Source organism: Dermacentor variabilis, chromosome 9 (assembly GCF_050947875.1).
Source record: "Dermacentor variabilis isolate Ectoservices chromosome 9, ASM5094787v1, whole genome shotgun sequence".
NCBI classification, from domain to species: Eukaryota; Metazoa; Arthropoda; class Arachnida; order Ixodida; family Ixodidae; genus Dermacentor; species Dermacentor variabilis.
Genome location: NC_134576.1, coordinates 150,029,684 through 150,050,491, shown reverse-complemented (window position 1 = coordinate 150,050,491; position 20,808 = coordinate 150,029,684). Strand labels below are relative to the sequence as shown.

At 48.3% G+C, this 20,808-nt stretch overlaps 1 protein-coding gene across 19 annotated transcripts in view; it reads right to left on the bottom strand.

Annotated features, from left to right (window-relative positions):
* Positions 1 to 20,808, bottom strand: part of Wnk (Wnk kinase) — a 541,117-nt gene that overhangs the window by 10,567 nt on the left and 509,742 nt on the right. For 16 of the 19 annotated variants that reach the window (XM_075669987.1, XM_075669988.1, XM_075669985.1 and 13 more), the window contains 3 exons: positions 14,678 to 15,340; positions 14,367 to 14,467; positions 6,967 to 7,302 (listed from right to left, as the gene is read on the bottom strand). In XM_075669987.1, the coding sequence (XP_075526102.1) occupies positions 6,967 to 7,302; positions 14,367 to 14,467; positions 14,678 to 15,340 (1,100 nt within the window). Of the gene's footprint in view, positions 1 to 6,966; positions 7,303 to 14,366; positions 14,468 to 14,677; positions 15,341 to 15,377; positions 16,563 to 20,808 lie in introns of those variants that run through there. The other 3 variants (XM_075669991.1, XM_075670000.1, XM_075670005.1) reach the window with 3 other exon arrangements.

The window sequence follows — 20,808 nt, the reverse complement described above, 5'->3', positions numbered from 1 at the left end:
GGCCCTCCCGTCGCACCCGTCACAATGACAAGAAGTGTTGCATGATCAGCTGAACCAGACTACGACACAAAGCATAAATTTCAGAATGCACTGTTTTCTCTTCATAAGAAACCTCGCTGTGTATCATATTCCTGCACAGCGGAAGAAAAATAATGAAAGTAGAGACAGAAAAAAGGCAAGAGTGACCAGCAAAATACCATACAGAAAAATAAGGGAACAGAGAAGTAAGGCAACACTACAAAGAAAAAGAACAAGACAATGTGGTGAGGTGGCAAATCAGTGCATGACAGCGACTTTGGCGATAGCAGACGTGTTTCCAGTTGTGTCCTGGATACAGTAGTGGGTGGCAAAAAAGACCTGGCCTGGGTAGGGGACCCACGGGCCACGTACAAGTCCTCCATCTTCCTGGAGCACTGCAGCCGAGCATCGCAGTACCTGGCCTGGTTCCTAATGCCAGGCCCGGCCCCTTTCTTTGCCATGGAGGCCAGCCAGGGCTTCAACCCATTCACCACTTAGTGGGCCTTACCTTCTGCAACAGGAGGCACAGTCTCGTGCCACGGCACCACATGCTCATCAGTACTTTGCGCGGTGCTGATCGCCACCCTATATCTACTACGGCAGCCCCCTGACGACCAGACCTGCCAATGCCACAGCCATTTTTATACTGCAACACCTCAGCCACAATGCCTGAACAGTAAGTACTATGCGAGCATGATCTACATATTGGGTAGGTATAAGTGCTTGTAAAATTTGTGTAGTTCTGGTTTTCAAGGGCTATCACGCACAGTCGAACCCGACTATATCGAACCCGTTTACATCGAATTATTTTATATATAGAACGATTTCTGGAAGCGGTATAGTTACAATGACTATATATAGCAAAAATTACTCTTACATCGGACAGAAATAACAGCGACTCCCGATATATCGAACGTCAAGTGGCGGAAAAGTGCCCCCAGAAGTTGGCTTTCCCTCGTGGGCGGGGAAACTTGGTGGCGCAGCTCCATCCAACCCCGCTCTCCCTACCGTGACCGCGCTGCCTCGGACGAGCCTTTGACACCCCCCTGCAAAAAATTATCCTGGCCTGCCTGCAGCGCTTCTTCAGACAGCCAATCAGAGGCTCTTGTGCCCTCGTCGTGCAAGATGGCGAAAGTACGAGTTGTCGTGCTGCATTTCTGGTTCGTTGCGTGCGCGCCTTGTGGGCCTTCTCCCACAGTGCTGCCGTGATGAAGCGGCAGAATTCGCCTTTCGTCGTGAGGCTCGAAATCATAAATCAGGTCGAACGCAGTGAGAAGTCAGATGTCCCCGTAGTGTGCAAGATTCCGAGGAGCACTTTCAGCACGATCTTGAAGAATAAGGGGGAGATTAGGGCTAAAGCGGCCGAACTCACGACCCGGTGCCCGTGGCGCCCGATGTGTATGTACACGCATGGCCGAAATTGCTTCCGCTGTGCCGGCTTCTGCGTGCTTGGTGATGACTGTAAATTCTGATGAATGCGACGCAGCCGTTGCCGGTGTTGCTGAAGTTTGGAGTGAGCTGTTAGAATATCCGGAAGCTGTTGACAAATCAACGGTGGACAAGTTTGTGAGTGCAAATGATGTGTGGCGACCACGGGAGAGCCCGAAAACGAAGACTACATTGCTGACATTGTACCGAGCACAAGTGAAAGGTGGCACAATGAAAAAAGTAACGACGGTCCTTTGCCCACATCCTCCAAAGTGATTGGTGCACTCACACTAATCCGTTGCTTCTGTGCAAATGCAGAAGGTTGCACCCTCAGTTGCTCCAACTCCTTAGACAATGTGGGGAAGTGCGTGCGTCGCAGGCAGCGAAATTGCCCAAGCAGAAGAAAATACAGGACTATTTCATGAGAAACTAAGCTAGTTTCATCAATAAAGTGATTTTATAAATGGTATGTGCTTTTATGACATCCAATTATTTAGCAAGCTTATATCGAATTATGCTGTATATCGAACTGATAGGCGTTTTTTTGAGAGTTCGATATAGCCGGGTACGACTGCACCAAGCTTTAGTACTTCAATTACAGTTAAACCTCAATATAACAAAGTCGGTAAAATTGACAATTTGCTTCATTATATAGCAATTCTGTGATACTGAAATTCGACCTTTTATGCAAATAACTAGAGTTGCCGATGGATTTTCTTAAAATCGATTATCAGGCAATCAGAAGAAGCAAACAAATGAGAAAAAAGAATTTTGTTGAATTTGAGAGTCGGCGCCGAAAGGTATGGGTTTTATGCTGTGTCAACTAGATCTTCATGGTGGCATGAAGTGAAGCCAGCCCCACTTTCGCGTCCAGTCCGGCTCCGCAGTTGATAGTGTCACCTACAGTGGGATGATGCTATCATGAAAAGTGTCGGCAGGGGGGAGTGAATGCTTTGTCCATCTCTTGCTTCAACGCATGTCTCTGAAACTTGAGATTATGAAAATTCCAGTACTAAATGTGCGGGACGACAGCGCACATGATGGCACGCCAGCTCTGCCAGCCCACTCGTTGCACGCATTGCAGATTACCTCTGAAACAGGGCGCACAAGCTGCATATGCATTCTGCTGCGCTGACAACCATTGGCAACCACGGCTGCACTACACACGAAAGCGCACACCAACCTGCCACCTACTCTCACGTGTGCTTTACTGCGAGCTCGCTTACCTCCGCCACTTTCTCTTGCTCATGCGGGAGCTCATGCGGGAAAAATGCGCTTATCAAGCCACCATCCTTCTTGGCTCACCCTCGTACACTTTCACCTAAAGCATGCAGTGCACGAGGAGCAATAGGATCTTATCGCACTTGGACTTTATATATATAAACACACGATTCTGCTCGGCTTAGGTGGTCTCTTTTGGTCGCAATTTATGAGGTGCATTCACCAGCAGTGGCTTGTAATTCGACCACTTGACCATCTGCATTCGCAGAAGCTTTTGTTTATTGTCTCAGTATTCCTTCGTGGTGGCAGTAATATTTCGTTACATCGAAATTGTGAACAAACACACTTTGTTATATTGAGGTTCTAAATAAATGGTGTTCTATAGACAAGAAGTTGTGAAAAGTTCAGTACTTCGTTATATCAAGAATACAGAGAAACCTTGTTAAACCATAGTTGACCAGAGCTCAGGAAAAGTATGTACTAAACGGCAGCACTGCTTAAACGAAACAGCATGAGATTGTGCGCTTACCAGTCAAAAATAAAACTCAGAGATAGTGCGATGAAAGGGCAAAAAACATGCAGCATTTGTTCATCTTATGCGACAAAAATCTCATATTCTCGTTTGATGCCGCAGCGGCCTAGCAGCAATGACAGCAGCCTCAAACTCCCTTCAAAAGTGAGCCAGCTTTTTCGCCAGCACCCTTTTCTCAGCAAAAACCCGCATGAGGCTGACTTACTGCGCAGCTTCTGCCACTGTCAGGCGTGAATCGCCCATGCTGTTGCTTTCCATGTCGTCCTCATAACTGTCGTTAGGCGGCACTTCAGAAATAACAGACGTAACGATGGCGAAAAGGCGAATCTCAAAAAGTTTAACCTCGTCGCTGACATCTTTTCGCGGTCCCAGCAGCAGTGCCAGGCATCTTCTCCTTTGCATTCCAAATGCCACGCACCATAGCCAACAGTAAAGCCCCCTCTCGCATGTTAGCGCCGACTCTGTACCACGTTTCATAGCACAAACGATGTCCAATTGTTCTTTCGTGCTGAGCATCCTGTCTTTGTCTGAGCTTCGGTATGACAAGAGACCTAAACACAGGCCCCCACTAGCCGGCCACAACAATCACTCTGGCTTGGGGCCGAAATGATGTTGATGTTAAAGTGGCTTCACCCTTTCAAGTGCCCTCTGAGTTTGCACTTGGAGCCTGTTCCGATCTCTGAGGCTCGTTCTTCTGCCTGGTCCACCTACCACCGTGATTGTGCTACAAAAAGTGTGAACAGTATGTGTTAACGGATACAGACGCAATAAGCTGGTACGGTTTATGCGGATACAAAACGCATTATGTTCAATGACCGTTGAGTCAGGGATTTGATATTACTACTTTTAAAATGGAACTGCTGTTTAGGCGGTTACAGTTGAGTACGGTTGGTACGGTATATTAAGGTTTAACTTTATAATAGATGTTTTTGTGTACCACTGCCCCTGTCTGTCTCTCGTTTGCCGGAATCTGCGATTACTAATTATCATGTCACAGAAACCAGTGGCCACATCGCACACAGGCTTGCCAGCTCACCCCATTCTTTTGCTTTGCATTTCCATGCTACTTCTCTGTTCTCGTATTCTTCTGCATGTCTGGCTCGTAGCTCCTGCTTCTTCCTTGTTTCTGTCTCTTCTGCCATTATTTCTCTTCCACCCTGTGGGAATACTGTGCTTGCAGACGCAAGGACATAGTTGGGACTCAAGCAATGCACATGTACACTGTGCGAGTCTTCTTTTAGAATGCAATGTCACTAGATATAACTAACTAGATCTGAGTAATAGCTGTAAAAAACCATGACTTCATAGACCTACACCATGTTTGCAAGCTGAAGTAGGTGTCACCAATATATTCAAGGCACTATAGCATAGGAGAGGAGCATTACATGCCAAAACCATGATTTTATTATGAGGCACGTGCTAGTGGGGGACTCGCGAATAATTTTGACTACCTGGGGTTTTTTGACGTGCATACAATGCACTTCTTGCATTTCACCCCCATCAAAATAAGGCTGAATGAGATGGTAGGCCTAGCTTGCTGGCTGCTGCAATCACAGCCAATGCCACTTGTGATCTGGCCGCAGCTCATCATGGTGCGCTTATTTCTGACAACATGATAATGTGGTCTTAAGTAAATTGGTCTTCTTGGCGTTGTTAGTGCGAATAGCAAATGAAATGCATGACTTGCAAGCCAGCCGAGCCACCTTGCAAGGACAGTTGTCTGCTTTACTCTGCGAGATGAAATGTCAACGAATAATTGCTCGCGATCATGCAAGTGGTTTAGTGCTGGGCACTGCTTGAAGGAACAGGTGCAGAGTCAACATAGTTTTGTTCTATTAATTACCATTTCATGTGAAAAACGAGCTGTAGCTGATTTTTATGTTGCCGTGAGCGGTGATAGAAGCGATCACCTCGGTTGGGTGATGGGCTCGGCGAGGTACTGGCCCTACGGCGACGCCGGTTGTGTAGGTCCGATCACATTAGGTGTCTTCGCTGAAGAGTGGAGGCTGGGGTCATTATGGTACAGACGTCAAAAAACATTCCACAGAGTCAATATGGACACTAAGATGCTGACAAATTCGGCATTCCTACCAGAAGGTGCTTCTTTCAGTGACAGCAAATTGGTAGACTTCGGTGTAGGAACGAGATGGCGGAGGGTTTCCCAAAACTTCAGCGAAACATGCTAGGATCCGGAGAAACTTTACTTTCTGTCGAGATTGGGCCATTGACATCTCCCTGGTTGTCAGCAAAACACTGGGCCTGGTATGCGTGCTTCCCTCTCTCCAGGATTAGCATGGGGCCGCGTGTGGGCTTTGTGTCAACCTTCTCCCCCTCAGAGACGGCGTGCTGTGCCGATACGAACTACTGGACTGGCTGTCTAGAACATTACCCGTTTCCCCAGCGCGTGATCTAGGGAAGACGGACCTTTTTTAAGAGAAATCCTGATTGTGTGGAGTATGCCCTCCCAGAACGACGTAGTCCACTATGACATGTAGCCTGTAGCTGCATGCTACATGTACTGCACTTGATGCTCCTGCCAGTGTGAGTATCCTTTGCCTTTTCCTCCCATGTGAACAAACACTCCATTCTATTCTTCCAAACTTCTGACCTCATACTCATCAAAAGGTTAGCAACTCTTGTTGTTAAAGTTCGGACGATGGTGGGGCCTCGCTTAGCCTCTGTGTGACGCCTTGGTAATGGAGGCCAGCTACACGTTTCAAGGCCCAACGGCAGTGTAGGCTAGAGAGTGACCATTAATGTTATGCCAGACCCCAGAGACCACGACACAAACCCAACAGTCCGGGCCATCTGCACTGTCGGCTGCAACTGCCCGATTGCTCCAGCCATTGCACAATTACACCTTAAGAATTGGCCGTTTGTTCGGCACCCAATGCGAGGCCACATTTTATTAGAACTGTTTAGAAAATTGTTTGGGTAATTGTTGGGGCGAAAATGTGGATGACGGATCATACCATGTCTTCTGCTCCTATGGGTAAAGCATCACTAAATCGAGCTTGTGTGCATGACTAACTCTGCATATTTCAATTTGCACGTGGGAATTCATTAACACGTTTAGGCGTGTTTATGACGTCCACACTGAAATTAATGCAGCTGTGACTGTGCAACCTCCATGTGTGAATGTGGGTTAGGCCATCTGCACTGGTAATATGACACACTTTGAGGCGCATTTGCTCGCTCAACTTACATTCAAGGCTAATCCTAATCTAGTTTTCTTAAAGTGCAGTAAGAAATTGTAACGACCCATTATTAACGACCATAAGCACCTTTGTTGGCTAATGCATGCCATGCAAAATAAAACAGAAGCTTAACTGCTGCAAAATGTTGGCACATAATGGATGAGCTGGTACTGGCAGCAAACTTTTGCCTTTTGCCATGGCAGCCTATTGCTTGAGATGGTTTTCATCAACAGGAAACCCATAAAAACTTGAGCCTCTGGCATCTTTCAGCACAATGCGGCTTGTTGGCATACTGTGTTCCCTTCGTTGTAAAACCATAAAATAAGAAATGCACACAGAGAACCGTGCACGCACTCGCGAAACCCAGCAGCTATGGAGGCAGGCGCGGTGGCTCGGCGGCGGAGTGCCTACAGTACGAAAGTCACTCCTGACAACAGCGGCACCACTGCATCATCGTGATGTAGTGCCGTGATGTAGATCTATAGTGAGCTGGGGCAGAGCACCATTTCTGTATTCTGAGCTTCCGATCATAGTAAGAGTGGCCACTCTGAGGAAGACATCCACACGAACCTCAGAAGGTCATCGGTGAGGGTTCGAGTGCGGCCCACAGGTCTACCACCAAGGGGCTCGGGCGGCAGACCTTCAGAGTTGGAACGATGCAGAGCCCCTCGTTCCAGGGAGGCCAGATGCAGCGGAGGGCTGTGCCACTCAGGCGATGTCGACAGAGGCGGAATGTGGCGAGGGAAGTGCGGTGCTGACTGTGAGTGCGGCAGCAGGCGTGGTACGGGGGGCCCCGCCCCATTGGGTGCCTCACACAGGGGCCATGCTGTGCCTCGGAGGCACTGCCGCAACCACTCCAGTTCACGACGGTGCCGATTCTCCAAGTCCTCTCGCTCACGCTGCTGCCTGCATGAGACACACAAACTGCTTTCAACGTACATGCCACAACAAGGTTGAATATTTGACGAGACATTTGATGAATCCAATTCACATGTCACATGTGATCACTGCCTCACAAATATTTCAGTACTCCCTCTCATGTTGCACATGACTGCACCTGCTGGCATGTCACTGCTGTATCTGTCACCTTCTTTTGAGAGCATGTACCAGTTGTTTCAGTAAAGACAAGAGATTTAAAATAAAATGCTCACCAAAAACTTGTAGCAGCATCACTAATCACTATAGCAAGCATTCTTCGACAAAATTTTATCGATTTGCTTTTCGTTATCGTCTGCGGGATCGAGTCTAACTGGTGACATCATCGCCACCTGGATAGGCGGTTGATGACACCTGCTGAAATGTGCATTGCAGTGCTTCGCTGTGAGCAATTTGGGTTGATTGTCTGCTAATCAAATGAGCTAACTGCTGTGAACTGATAATACATTCATACTCAATGTCAAATTTTAGCATGAAACCCATAGAATGTTCCTATTATACCTGAAAGAAGCATGATGTACTCTTCTTCAACAAGGGACTGGCACTCAGCCGCACAGCCTGTATTTTGGCACTTCCTTGTGCTTTTAATGTGTGTGGCTTGCGTTTTGCCTACCATACAAGCTATGTCACTTTGAGTGACCGAGCGTTGGCAGGATCACCATGTTGCTGCACACATTACTTTTATTGAAGTAAGTAAGAGTAACAGTATAGCCTTTAAGTACAAACTGTACTTGCTTAGTTATTATTACAGTCGACTCCCGTTAATACGAAGTTCACGGGGACCGCAAAAAACTTCGAATTAAACGAACTTCCAATAAGCACAAAACACAAAAAACAGCACTTTATTTGTGGCGAAACCGAGTATTTTCTCTAAGAAAAATAGTCGGTCATCTTGCTTTGCTTCTTCTTGCCGAATCGCGCTGCTGAAAGCAAGTTCTGCAGGCTGTAGATGTGGCGGAACGCTTCTTCCACGTTACCTTCAGCGGCAAAGAAGCGCTCCATGAGATCAAGGCCTGCAGCTACATCGGCAGCCTTAGGTTGCGGCTCGCCTTCAACGTCATCGTCGCTTTCCTGGGTCGCTTCCTGGGGCCGAATAATCTCTACAATGCGCTTGAGGAGGTGCCGCCTGTACAGGACTTTAACATTCTTGATGATGCCTTGGTCCATTGGCTGCAAAACAGCCGTTGTGTTTACAGGCAAAAATGCGAGGCGTATTGCACTCAAGGCTGGCACATTCACGTGAGCACTGCAGTGATCGACAAGGAACAACACCTTGCGGTCCGAAGCAGCAAACTTGCGGTCCGAAGCAGCAAACTTGCGGTCCAATTTGCTTATCCAGCTCTTGAAGATTTCGGCCGTCATCCACGCTTTTTTGTTCGCCTCATAGTCCACAGGCAGCGTCTTCACGCTTTTAAAACATCTCGGCTTCACGGCTTTCCCGATCACAAGTAACCGACATCGTTCCGTGCCAGTCATGTTTGCCGCGATCAGCACCGACACTCTCTCCTTGCTACGTCTGCCCCCAGCACAGTCGTCGTCCTTGAATGTCAGGGTCTTCTCTGGTAGAAGCCGATAGAAGAGTGCAGTCTCATCTGCATTGAAGATGTCTTCCGGTCTGTATTCGGCGAGATATTCACACAGCTTTCCGTCCTTCCACGTGGCGCATGTTTCCTGGTTAACGGACGCCTTTTCACCACACGCGCTCTTGGAAACCAGGTCATGGCGATCTTTAAAGCGCGTCAGCCATCCATCTGACGAAACGAAGTCATCGATCCCCAACATTGCTGCAAGCGTTCGGGCTTTCATCGCAACGATGTCTCCGCTGAGAGGAAGTTTGTTGCTCCTGGCCTTTCTAATCCAAACCAGCAGAGCCTTCTCCAACTCTGGGTAAGCGCCGGTGCGCATTCGCTTCCGAGAAGTCTTGAACTTGTCGTTCTCAAATGCATCCATTATTGTGCGCTTGTTCTTGATGTAGTTTGAGAGTGTGTTCGGCTTGATCCCGTACTTCCGCGCTATGTCTTGTTTGTCGGCACCTCCCTTCTCAACTTCCTTCAAAACCTCGACTTTCGTTGCCAGGTCGAGTGTGCGATAAGAGCCACGGTTTGCCATGGCTATAAACTGCGCGACTAGGTACCCCGTGGAACAACCTAGCCTACGAGCTTCCCACACAAAGGCGTTCGACCAACAAACGCCTCGACATACGCTGCACATGCTGCAAGACTAATCTCGCACAATCTCGCTACTGCCAGTATGCAGCGCTGCGTGCACCTACGGCACCCGCGTGGCCTCCGCGATCAGCTCCGGCCACGCGCGGCAGCCACGCGTGGCCTCCGGCGGAAGCCACTTCGCCTCCCGCCGGAGTTGATCGCGGAGGCCACGGCAGCCGTAGCAATTAATAATTGCGCCGCTCCAAGAAGGATGGCGTTGCGGGCGGCTGTGGTGGCGATGACACCAATGCGGAACACGGAACTGTTGCAACACTTGAAAAATTGCACATTCTACCGAAGAATGGCGGTCACCTCGAGGATCCCGGCTGAAAATTAACTTCCAATTAAACAATATTATTGGATGAGCACTTCGAATTATCGAGCGATTTCTTCTATAGGATTACATGCAAAACTGACGGGACCGGCACTTCACTTCTAATTAACCGAAAATTCCAATTAGGCCGCTTCGAATTATCGGGAGTCGACTGTACAATTATTACATTGCTTACCTAACTTAATCAAATAGTGGGCGCTTCCTTCCATAAATCTAATAACACCAAACTAATATGCAAATTATAATGTCTGGCGGTGGCTCAACATCATGATGTCCTGCATCTCGCAACTGTCATGTCACACATAATCATCATGTGATACTGTATTTCTAACTTCGTTTTGTTATACAACATCAAAGTACCAAAGTTCAACCATTCACTTTTCAGGCAAAAAGATTTTCGTATGGTGCGATAAGAACCACATAATGAAAGGAAACCTCAGGCACAGCTAAGGCTGGTCGCGTCCCCACTATGTGGACGTCATGCAATTATCTCTTTAAGATCAAGTGTATTCCATGGCATGATATGAGAGCTTAAATTCTCTCTCTCTCTCTCTCTGTTTTTGCTGAGTGAACTTCATGGCACCTAGTTCATGTTTCATGGGATTACAAAGACTGAAGCATGACGAACACATCACGACAAGGAGCCGTTAAAAAGCACTGCATTGATGTCTGACTGTAAGGACTTCATTTAAAACAATGTCAAATGCTTTTTGTGATGTGCTTGAACCACAAAGTGGCAACAAAACTGAAATATTTTGGCGAACGTAGTGTGAGACTATCATGCTCGCTACACATGCAGTCGCTGATTTTAACACAGCACTAAGTCTACAGCAAAAGACCAAATGCCTCCCTATATTGTCAACTATTCGTCAAAAATGCATAATGGCTGCAATACAACCAGTAAACAGAGTTTTTAGAAGATATAATCATACACGTTGTGGGGTTCTCACACCCGTGCTCTTGGGACAAAGGAACGACGACACAGTAGTGCAAACAATCACAAGGGCATTTATTGCACCTTTCATACATCAATGCCTGCTAGCCGAGTTGCTACCCACAAAACATGCTGGTGGGTGCGTGACAAATCTAGAAGTCCGACTCACCGTGACCGGATAACGAGTGAATATGTTCGCCCCATGCTGGATCCCAACGCCTGGTCGTTCGCGTGTACGGTCACGCGAACGGTGGCGTGTTCCAAGGCAGCCACGCGAGACGGTCTCGCAGAAGCATGGATCGGCGCACGCGCGGCATGACACGTCTGCACTGCTTGCTGTCCCGAATCAAAGAGGAAGCGCCTTGTCTTTCGGCGCCCAAGTAACCCCGCCTGTCGGCGGCGTTAGCAGAGCGACACTAGCGCCCTCTCTCGTACTGCACCTCAACAACTCGGACCGCCGCAGGCGCCAGGCCATGCGGCGAAGTCGGATTACAGGAGACGCGCCGTGCGGGAAAACAACATATCAGGGGACGCGTGAGAGTCGTGCATCCCCACATCCCCCCAACCTTAAATCACTACATATTCCGGCGAGACATGTGACACGGTCTAACATCAACCTGTGCTTCGCGAACAAGATAGTACATGCAACAGTGGCTGCGCTGAGGAAATGTCCACATGCTGTCCATAGCATGCGAGCCGACATTGTCCTTGGGTACACCGTTGGCGTCCGCCGGTCACAGCAGAAGCTTTGCAGACTCGACGGCCCGATTCCAGGCCAGGGCTCCGGAAACGGCGACGCAGTAGTCGGAACGAGCAAGCGTCACTCGCGCTGACGTGCCCTGCTGGCAAGAGCCGCCGTAGCTGTCGGTGACTGCCGGCTCTTTTGTCCGCCGCCGAGGGTTGTGAGCTGGATACAGGAGGCCGCCGAAGTCGCTGTGCCGAACTAGCCACAGCACCACCATCGCCCGGGGTGGCTCGATCGTAGTCCAGGGCAGCAGCACAGACGATGTGCAGGTGACAGCAAGCCAGGCGTGACTCAAATCACGCTGCGTACACTCAACACACTCGGCAAACACTAAAGTAGTGCAAGGGAGAGGAATTCTGCATGCACATCGCCCACGTGGTATGATGTTCAACTCGACTAGCAAAAGATCGGGCAGCTACTCAGATGCTAAGTTCATGTGAACGAAGCTCGCTTCCTTGAGTCGAATGAGTAATTTCAATTCGTGATAGGCTAAATAGAACAAGGGAAGCAAATTGCAACGCCTCAACGCCCTGGTCCACCAGGTTGTGTTCCTCCAAGTGCGACAGGAAGCTTCGTAAAGCCTTAGGCCTAAAGCATCGCTACCCTGACAACAACCGGCATCCAAAAACAACAACCAAAATAAGTGCAAAACAGGCAGCTGCGACGAGACGTCAGCTCTGTGAGGTGGTCCTACTCCGCTCGGTACACACAGCATCCGAGTTGCAGCGCCCACCGTCCCAGACGGTGTCGGAGCGCCCAGTGCCAGGCCGCAATACCAGTCAGCCTGTAGTGGTACCCGCGGCCCGCGGCCACCCGGCTCCCAGAGCCGCGACTTTATCAGAGTCAAAGAGATAGGAGAAGCTATTTACATGAGAAATTCGGACCACCCACGAGGCTTCCGTACTCAATTGCTTCAGGCTTGCCAATGCTCCGCGGGTGCTAAGCCTCGCTCTCCCAGGATGTAGACCACGTGGCTCTCGTACCAACGAATGTCATTAAAGAAAACAACACTTGCGAAAAGGCTTAGCATGTTGACAAGTTCAAACACACCACAGCCACCTTCGCCTCTCAAGAAAGCCCGCCGCCGACGCTAGCAATCAAAATCCACGCTAGGCCTACGCTTCGGTTCAAACAAAGGTCTCGAACGAAGCAACACTGTTAAATTTATCGTCCGATGCCCCAAGAGTCCCACGTTGGGCAGTCAGACGTGGTGTTCTCACACCCGTGCTCTTGGGACAAAGGAACAACGACACAGTAGTGCAATCACAAGGGCATTTATTGCACCTTTCATAGATCAATGCCTGCTAGCCGAGTTGCTACCCACAAAACATGCCGGTGGGCGCGTGACAAATCTAGAAGTCCGACTCACCGCGACCGGATAACGAGCGAATATGTTCGCCCCCATGCTGGATCCCAACGCCTGGTTGTTCGCGTGTACGGTCACGCGAATGGTGGCGCGTTCCAAGGCGGCCATGCGAGACGGTCTCGCAGAAGCATGGATTGGCGCACGCGCGGCATGGCACGTCCGCACTGCTTGCTGTCCCGAACCAAAGAAGAAGCGCCTTGTCTTTCGGCGCCCAAGTAACCCCGCCTGTCGGCGGCGTTAGCAGCGCAACACTCACACCCTCTCTCGTACTGCGCCTCAACAACTCCGACCGCCAGGCCACGCGGCGAAGCCGGATTATAGGAGACGCGCCGTGCGGAAAAACAGCATATCAGAGGACGTGTGTGAGTCGCGCATCGCCACAACGTACATGTAAGCACGTAGTGGCTAGCAGATGACACAAAGCCCCATCTACACAATGCGTGGTTCAGTCAGTATCTGCCAGGTGGTGACTCTACTTGATCTTGCGGTCAATGTTCTCTATTCCACTGGTATAAAGTCGAATTGAATATGGTGTGTGCTTATGTTTTTAACACAGTCCGTGCCTCTTGCAAAGCAACTTGTACAAAAAAGAACACTGAATACATGTTGTGCCATATATGAAGAAGTCACCTAAACACACAAAACTTGTAATTTAAGCTTCTGACAGCAGGTAGAGCACGTCACCCTTTCTCGGCAGGACAGCCATGGTTACCAGTGGGACATATCCAGCTGCAGCTTTGACAGATTAAAAAATTTATGAATTGTCATAAAATGTTTAAATTGGAAAAAAGCATTCATAAATAACCAGCAGCTGTGTGGCATCTGCTAAACCAACATGTAGAAAAAAAAGAAAAAGTACATGAAAAAATTTAATCATTGCAATTCTTAAAGTGACAAGCCCAATAACCGGCTTTTAATCCCACAATTATTTAGTGAGTTTCTTCTGTCATTTTATTAATAAATGCTTACTGACAAGGTATTATCTAACGGGAGTGTTATAAAATATTACAGAGTAATTTCTACTGCTGAAACACAGAAAACTCAACCAAACAAAATTTGTGATTTAACGGTGTTTTTCACTGCATGTACAACATTGTTACATTGACATTTGACATCATAATTAGGTACTAACATCGTACTTGGGTACTAACCAACTAAGCTCTTTCAACATTCTCAGGGCACATTAAATTTTTTGAAAGAAAAAAATTGGCATCCACCTGATAAAGGGGCCACACAAAAAACCCACCCTGATCCCTCAGAAAGACCACTCTTCCAGAGAGGCCCTGGTGTTGGGCTCAGATTTCCTCCGTGGCTTACTGCTAAACTTCAGTGCAAATACACAGGTGACACCATGCTGTGCATGTTATGTCACAAAACATTTAGTGTGGAATTTCATATGTTGAGAAAGTATTGCTCTGCAACTGTATCCAGTTGCAGCTGCTGCTTACCGTGCTAGCAGCTGCTTGAGAAATTCCTCTGGGTCATCTGGCTCTTCTGGCTCCTGTGTCTGGTCTGAGGTGAGAGCCGCCTGCAGCACAGAAGAGGCCAACTGCACAAAGTGGTGCAAGGAGAGTGTCCCCAACATGAGCAGTGCATCCCCCCCCCCCACCCCATTGCGTTGAAAGCCTCCACCAAACCAGGCGAGAAGCAAAACAGAAAACCGTGTCGCAAAGCTAAGAGCCCCGAGGATTGCTGCCAGAGGCACCCAAGCTTGCAGAGAGAAGCGTAGCCCAAGCTGCCAAGCAGGCTCCGCCCTTACCAAAAACTGGCTCAGGGAGAGGCTGCGCCCACAGTCAACCAGGCTTGCGCCGCGCACCCTCTCAGCACTGCCCACTGGAATTGCGCGTGGGGCACTGCGGCGCTGCAGCGGTGGCGAGCTGCAGGGCGAGCTCCAGGGTGGGGACACCGCGGGGCTCAGGCCTGCACAGCGTTCACAGCCTTCCTTGGGGCTCAGGGATGACAGGCTGCGTGCCTTGGCCAGTGTCGGGGGCTCCAGGGAGAGCAAGAAGCGTCGTGGTGTCAACTGGGGAGACATGGTGCCGACACAGGCATTCTTCTGCAGTGGCCGCTCCGTCTGCACCTCAGCGTCTCGCACATGCACACGAACTTTCCAAGCCTCACTGGCTGGTGCCAGCGATTCCAGGGAGGCTTGTGACAGCGACGAAAGGTCACCACCAGAGTCAGAGGAACGCAGGTAGCCACGCATAATCTTGGCCAGGGCAAGTTCGAGAGAGGTTGGGGGGTCAAGACGCCTGTCTGCACCATATGGGAATGTGGCGTACGGGTCAGGGCAGTCGTCCAATGTTTGGCACGATGAGTCATGGCTGAAGAGATGGGCAGCAAGGCGGCCCCGGGCAGACGGCCGCTCAGGGTGCAGTGTGTGACGGGAGAGTGGAAGAGGAGGTGAACCACAGGGCTGCCACTAGAGGTGCGACACAAGCTCAGGTTTGTGGGCATATCGACAAAATGCTTAACCTTGGCTCTTCCACCACACAGTCAATGAAAAACCCGTCCTCTAAGCAAGGCATCTGAAAACTGCTACCAGCACATGGGGACTCCTGTATTGGCTATGACCCCTAGTGACAGATTTGTGCTGTTGCAATAGCGTGGCATGCCATAATCTGGAAGGGTGTGCTTTTGGCTTATTGTAATGCCAGCATTCATCCTCAGATAAATGAAACATCCTGTTCATGAACCTAAATGTGAGAAAAAAAAGCTGTGTTCATTCCACTGAGCTGAATCGTGAATGTGAAAGGCATGATAGTAAAAATACCCATTGCTATTGGCTTACGCGGGTACTGACAGGAGACATTGGGCACTAGAAACAATGGTGACAAATTGCCATGTCTCTTCTAGCCATCACTAATTATTGAACATACACTTGCTAGAAGCCATTCAATTTTTTTAGGTCGTTGCAAATTAGAAAAATATGATTCTAAAATAAATGTTTCGTTCACTCAAAGTACACATTCTTGAGTTTACGAGCACTGCTTATGTAAATACCTTATAAAAAAAACAAATGATACCATCAGGAGTCGCTCATTTTGTGGTTCTTATAGTGCTCACCAAGAATGAGGACAACAGAGAAGAAATACATGAGACATGCACAAGTCCTCATTCCTGGTGAGTGCTGCACCAACCACAAGAGGAACACATACCCACTAGCTCAGGAGCAGCATTAAGAGCTGGTGAAATGACACACCCACCCATTGTAACCCATAAATATGGGCCAAATGCTTGCCAAGCAGAACGCAAACAGTGTTACCACAATTGATGGCACAAGTTACAATTAGGAGTGTGTGAATATCAAAATTTTCAAAATTACATCGGAGACTTAACCTTGAATATTGAATAATAATATGCACATGCGTTTATTAGCAGGTTAGGTTTCTTTAACACATTGAACCATTGCAATGATGTTGTCTACGGTAAGTCTTTACAGTAAAACAATGTTTATTTGGCTCATGTTAATTTCGAAAACTGGGTCATTCATACTGGCTGGTCTCACCAGCCAGTGCATTATTATTGATAAACAAATAATTATACGGCCTCAAATGCTCGTAAAGCCCGAGGAATTCGGCCCTGTGTCGGTTGCCGCTCTTTGCATTTGCTGTCAAGTAGTAAGCTCAGGATTGTGGATGGCACTGAAAAAAAAGTAATAACAAATGAGCGAGGCAAAACTAGCACCAGAAACGATGCTGTACTGTTTGCTATAACCGTTAAGGGGTCCTAAAACACTTTTTGAACATACTAGTAGGCAAACAATGCTGATATGTTAACGAGGCTCCTGTGAACATGTGATCTAAATATTATTGCACTGCCTGCAGCAGGGAATTTACAATCTTGTGTCAAAAGCAGTAAAAATCGCTTTCTATTGGTTCTGCAATGTTATTATACAGCATCATCGCAAGCCGCTAGGCCCTGTGGGGATTGAGGAACATGCCGGCGCCATTAAGCGGGCATTCACTTGTTCTGTCATACCTATGCCTCTCCCCATTCCACTCGCAACCGGTTTCAGTGGTGGTGCTCCACTCACGATGCTTCGCACAGGGGGCAGGACGCAGACGTCATGGCACAGCCGCTGCTGGCTGGCTCGGCAAGAGCACAGGACTCTTACCTCCGGGACAGCGCTAGGTGTATGTACATGCTTCCTCTTGTCCGCCGATACCTCTTTGTGACTAGGACTTGAACTCATGCACGGTGCCTTTGCCCATGCAGGGAGCGCATACTTTGTGTGGATCCTTTCCGGAAGCTAAGCCAAAGAATGGGTGCCTAGTGCTTGCATGAGGTTGTACCATGCCGAGCCGCACTTATCGGAGGCCCAAGTTGAAGCAAATTGCCGGAGCTCTCGCGAGTTGACCCACTGATTATTGTGAGAGCAAGTAGGATAGCCGCCGGGACTTTTCCTAACGGCGTGTTCCAGCTTGAGCCTGTGCTCTTGCAGCGATGTGCTATGGGTGCTCCTGTATTTATTTTCACCTCCTTGGGTGCGTCCCAGGACCCCTTTGGTTCCCGCGCTGCCCTGGGACCGGCTGTTTGTGTAGTGTTGGGTGCCACTGGAGACAACAAACGGTTTCCATAAACTCGGGGGCAATACTGTGTTCTCGTGTGCGTAGCGCTTGGTAGCTTCTTTGTGGCCTGAGATCATGTGCAGCAGCGCGCTGGAGGCGATGGCTGACATGGCTCTATGGCTCACTAAGCTCCAACCCACAGTGGTTGGTACTCCTGTAAGACTTGAAAACCCTATAACCCATAACAGCATAAATGAAAAATATATATGTTTGCGATCTCAAAAAGACAGGAAAAGCATTTCATCTTTACAGTGCCAGTGTAAACATGACAGTTGTGCGCTGCTGCATGTGATGTGCGTGGCCTTCAAGTGTAGCGGAGATATTGAGGCCGCCGTGGGGCGGGACCACGAGCTGTCTCGTGTTCAACCTTTAGGCGGAGCCTGCAGGTAATTGCTACCTCGTGCCTGCTTGCTCTCTCCGCTGTGTAGCTTCCAGTGTGCTAATGGAAATGAAAGGAGACAGAAAGTCGCTGATCGATCCGATAACTGTGTCTAGTTTTGCTCATGCTTGAAGGATTAGAAAAATTTTTGCGACGAGATTTGCGAGGTGACAATTTAATAATGATGTCATTCTACGATTAGTTCATAAAAGTGCTTCAGAGCCCCTTTACTTGGAAAAGAACAGCAAGAACATACGTTTTAAGCTGCATGCAAAGAAGGACTTCTGCCACACAGCTTGATTGGCAAGCCCTTCTGTTTCTTTTTTTCAAAGCGAGACCCCTGGCTTGCTCACTATTGTCCAAGTACTGTACCAAATATAATGCGGGGTGTGAAGAAGGGAGTGGGAACCTTTGATTGCATCAAACAAAAAGTGTTTTGATTATATCATCAAGTAAGCATGTGTACTACACCTGTCCTTGTTTGCAATATTGCCTATTAGCACTGTCGTGATTCAAGAAATAAAAGTGGAAGAAGAGAAGAAAGAAGACAGTGTGAGGCAAAAGAAGACAAGAGTCAAGACATATGGTATTAAGTGGCAAAAGGAGGAAGGCCACACAGAGTGGGGCATGCCAATCACTGAAGAAGAACTTATAAAACAATGGTGCCAGGACACATAAGGAGGAGCAGAAGGAATGCGCCACAGCTACAATCTGAGATGGTGAAGAGGAAAGCGACCTGCAGTCCAGACCAGCCTGGTGGTTCATGGTGACAGCAGCAGCAGTCTGGTGTAGGCGATCCCCGCTTCTGCAACTATGATCAGCATGTTGAGCGGGCGCAACTGAGAACTACAGCAACGAGCTGACGGTGCCTTCACGACGATGATGTGCCTGAGCTCCTGCAGCTATGCATTGCAGGCCTAGCAGAGCAGTCTGAGCGGTGCAGCCATCAACGCCACCTTCAGGCCAGACCGGCTACCCTGATGTCAGAACCAGCAACACCAGATTCCTCGCCATAATGTCGAGCCGTGCTATGTGACGTCGGAGCCAGTGGCATATGCTCAATGCTACGGCTTCGACCAACTCATTGTACATACCATAAAGCTTTCTTATTCTTATTCTATATTGCTGTAAATTGTATTGCGTAGCTTGTACTTCAACGTGCTTGAGCTTCATTAAGTGTATTTAGGGGACATTCCTAGTGTGTTAACTTGAGCCTGTTTTGAGCCTTGTTAGATAAAGGCTGTTATTATCCAGAGTGTTTATGCATTGTGCATTCCATCTAGATGTAATGACAAGCACACCGTGATGTGTGCGGCATGCTAAAAGGCACTATCATTCTCGAGATTTATACAAGCCTGAAGTCCTGCTCGAGCGTGTATTGAGGTGATGGATCACCCATCACTCAATGCTACAATGTTGTAACAGACATGCAATACACTGCACTGAGCCGTGACATGGGTATGTGGCGGGCAGCTGGCATGTTTGCGTAGTGGACAGGTACGGGTACTGCGCAGATGGGTATCGTTGTGAGAAAGGACATTCTTACTGCACTTGGACCCATTTGTGCAATCCCTTCCATCCCTGTACGTTGCAGTCTAAGTGCACCCTTGCTTCAGGACAACATTCATTTGGGCTCGATGGTGCATACTTGAATTAGGAGGGAACAGCGCCAACTAAGACGATCACAAGTGGGGAGAACGGCGCTTGTCCTGTGTCGTTCTCCCCACTTGTGATCGTCTTAGTTGGCGCTGTTCCTTCCTAATTCAAGTATGCACCTTTGCTGTTCGCAAACTTGTGTCCCTTGCCACCAAGAGATTGGCTTTTCTGCACAGCTTTGTCGTCTGGTGGCTGAGCATACTTTACGTGCTAAGTTCTGACAGCAGCACAAAGTCATCACAATATCAGCTCGAAATTGGACACATACTAAGATTAGATAAAAACAAATGCAGAAAACTGTGCCTGCTCCTTTGTGACTAGCAATATATCTGATTTGAATATTCAGAAACTTGTGAATACCTAGATTTCTAATCAAATACAAATATTCCATATATAATATTCGATGGTTAAAAAAATTATGGGGTTTTACGTGCCAAAACCACTTTCTGGTTATGAGGCACGCCATAGTGGAGGACTCCGGAAATTTGGACCACCTGGGGTTCTTTAACATGCACCTAAATCTAAGTACACGGGTGTTTTCGCATTTCGCCCCCAACGAAATGCGGCCGCCGTGGCCGGGATTCAGTCCCGCGACCTCGTGCTCAGCAGCCCAAATATTTGATGGTATGCAAAATATTCAAATATTCACACAAGTCTAGTTACAATGTCTCACTGGCAGTGCTGAAGGAGTACTGAAGCTGACAACCTTCCACAGACACCAAACTTTAGCCCTTTTAATACGGATCCTTAAACTTGCTTGCAGAGTGAGACAAGGAGTGCAAATGTATATATGAACGCATGGGAAACCCAGCAGCAAATTACAGTGCAGGATGCTCTTGAATTTGATGATGATGATATGTGGTGTTTAATGGCGCAAGGGCCAGGTGTGGCCAAAGAGCGCCATGACAAGTGGTGATGTTGATGATGTATTATGGAGATGTGACTTGGCTGTAAAGTGGCCTAAAAATAGTTGCTGTAAAGTGCATAAAATCTACGTGATATAAAATTATGGCGATGACTAATGACGAATACTGTGAACATTAAAATCCATCGTAAGAGAATGACATAGCATTGAAAATATATGAGATGGTAAAAATGGCTGGAGCACTGTTGCCTCGCCGGAGCCCTTGAAACACAAGGGCCTAGAGGCACGTGCTATACGAATGAGCTATCACAGCGGTATCCTCTGAAGAGAGGACCCGCTATGAACATGTGGAGCTAATAACATGCAGGACAACATCTTTCAGGAAACTTAGGACTGCATTCGTATCAAATAGCGGTTCT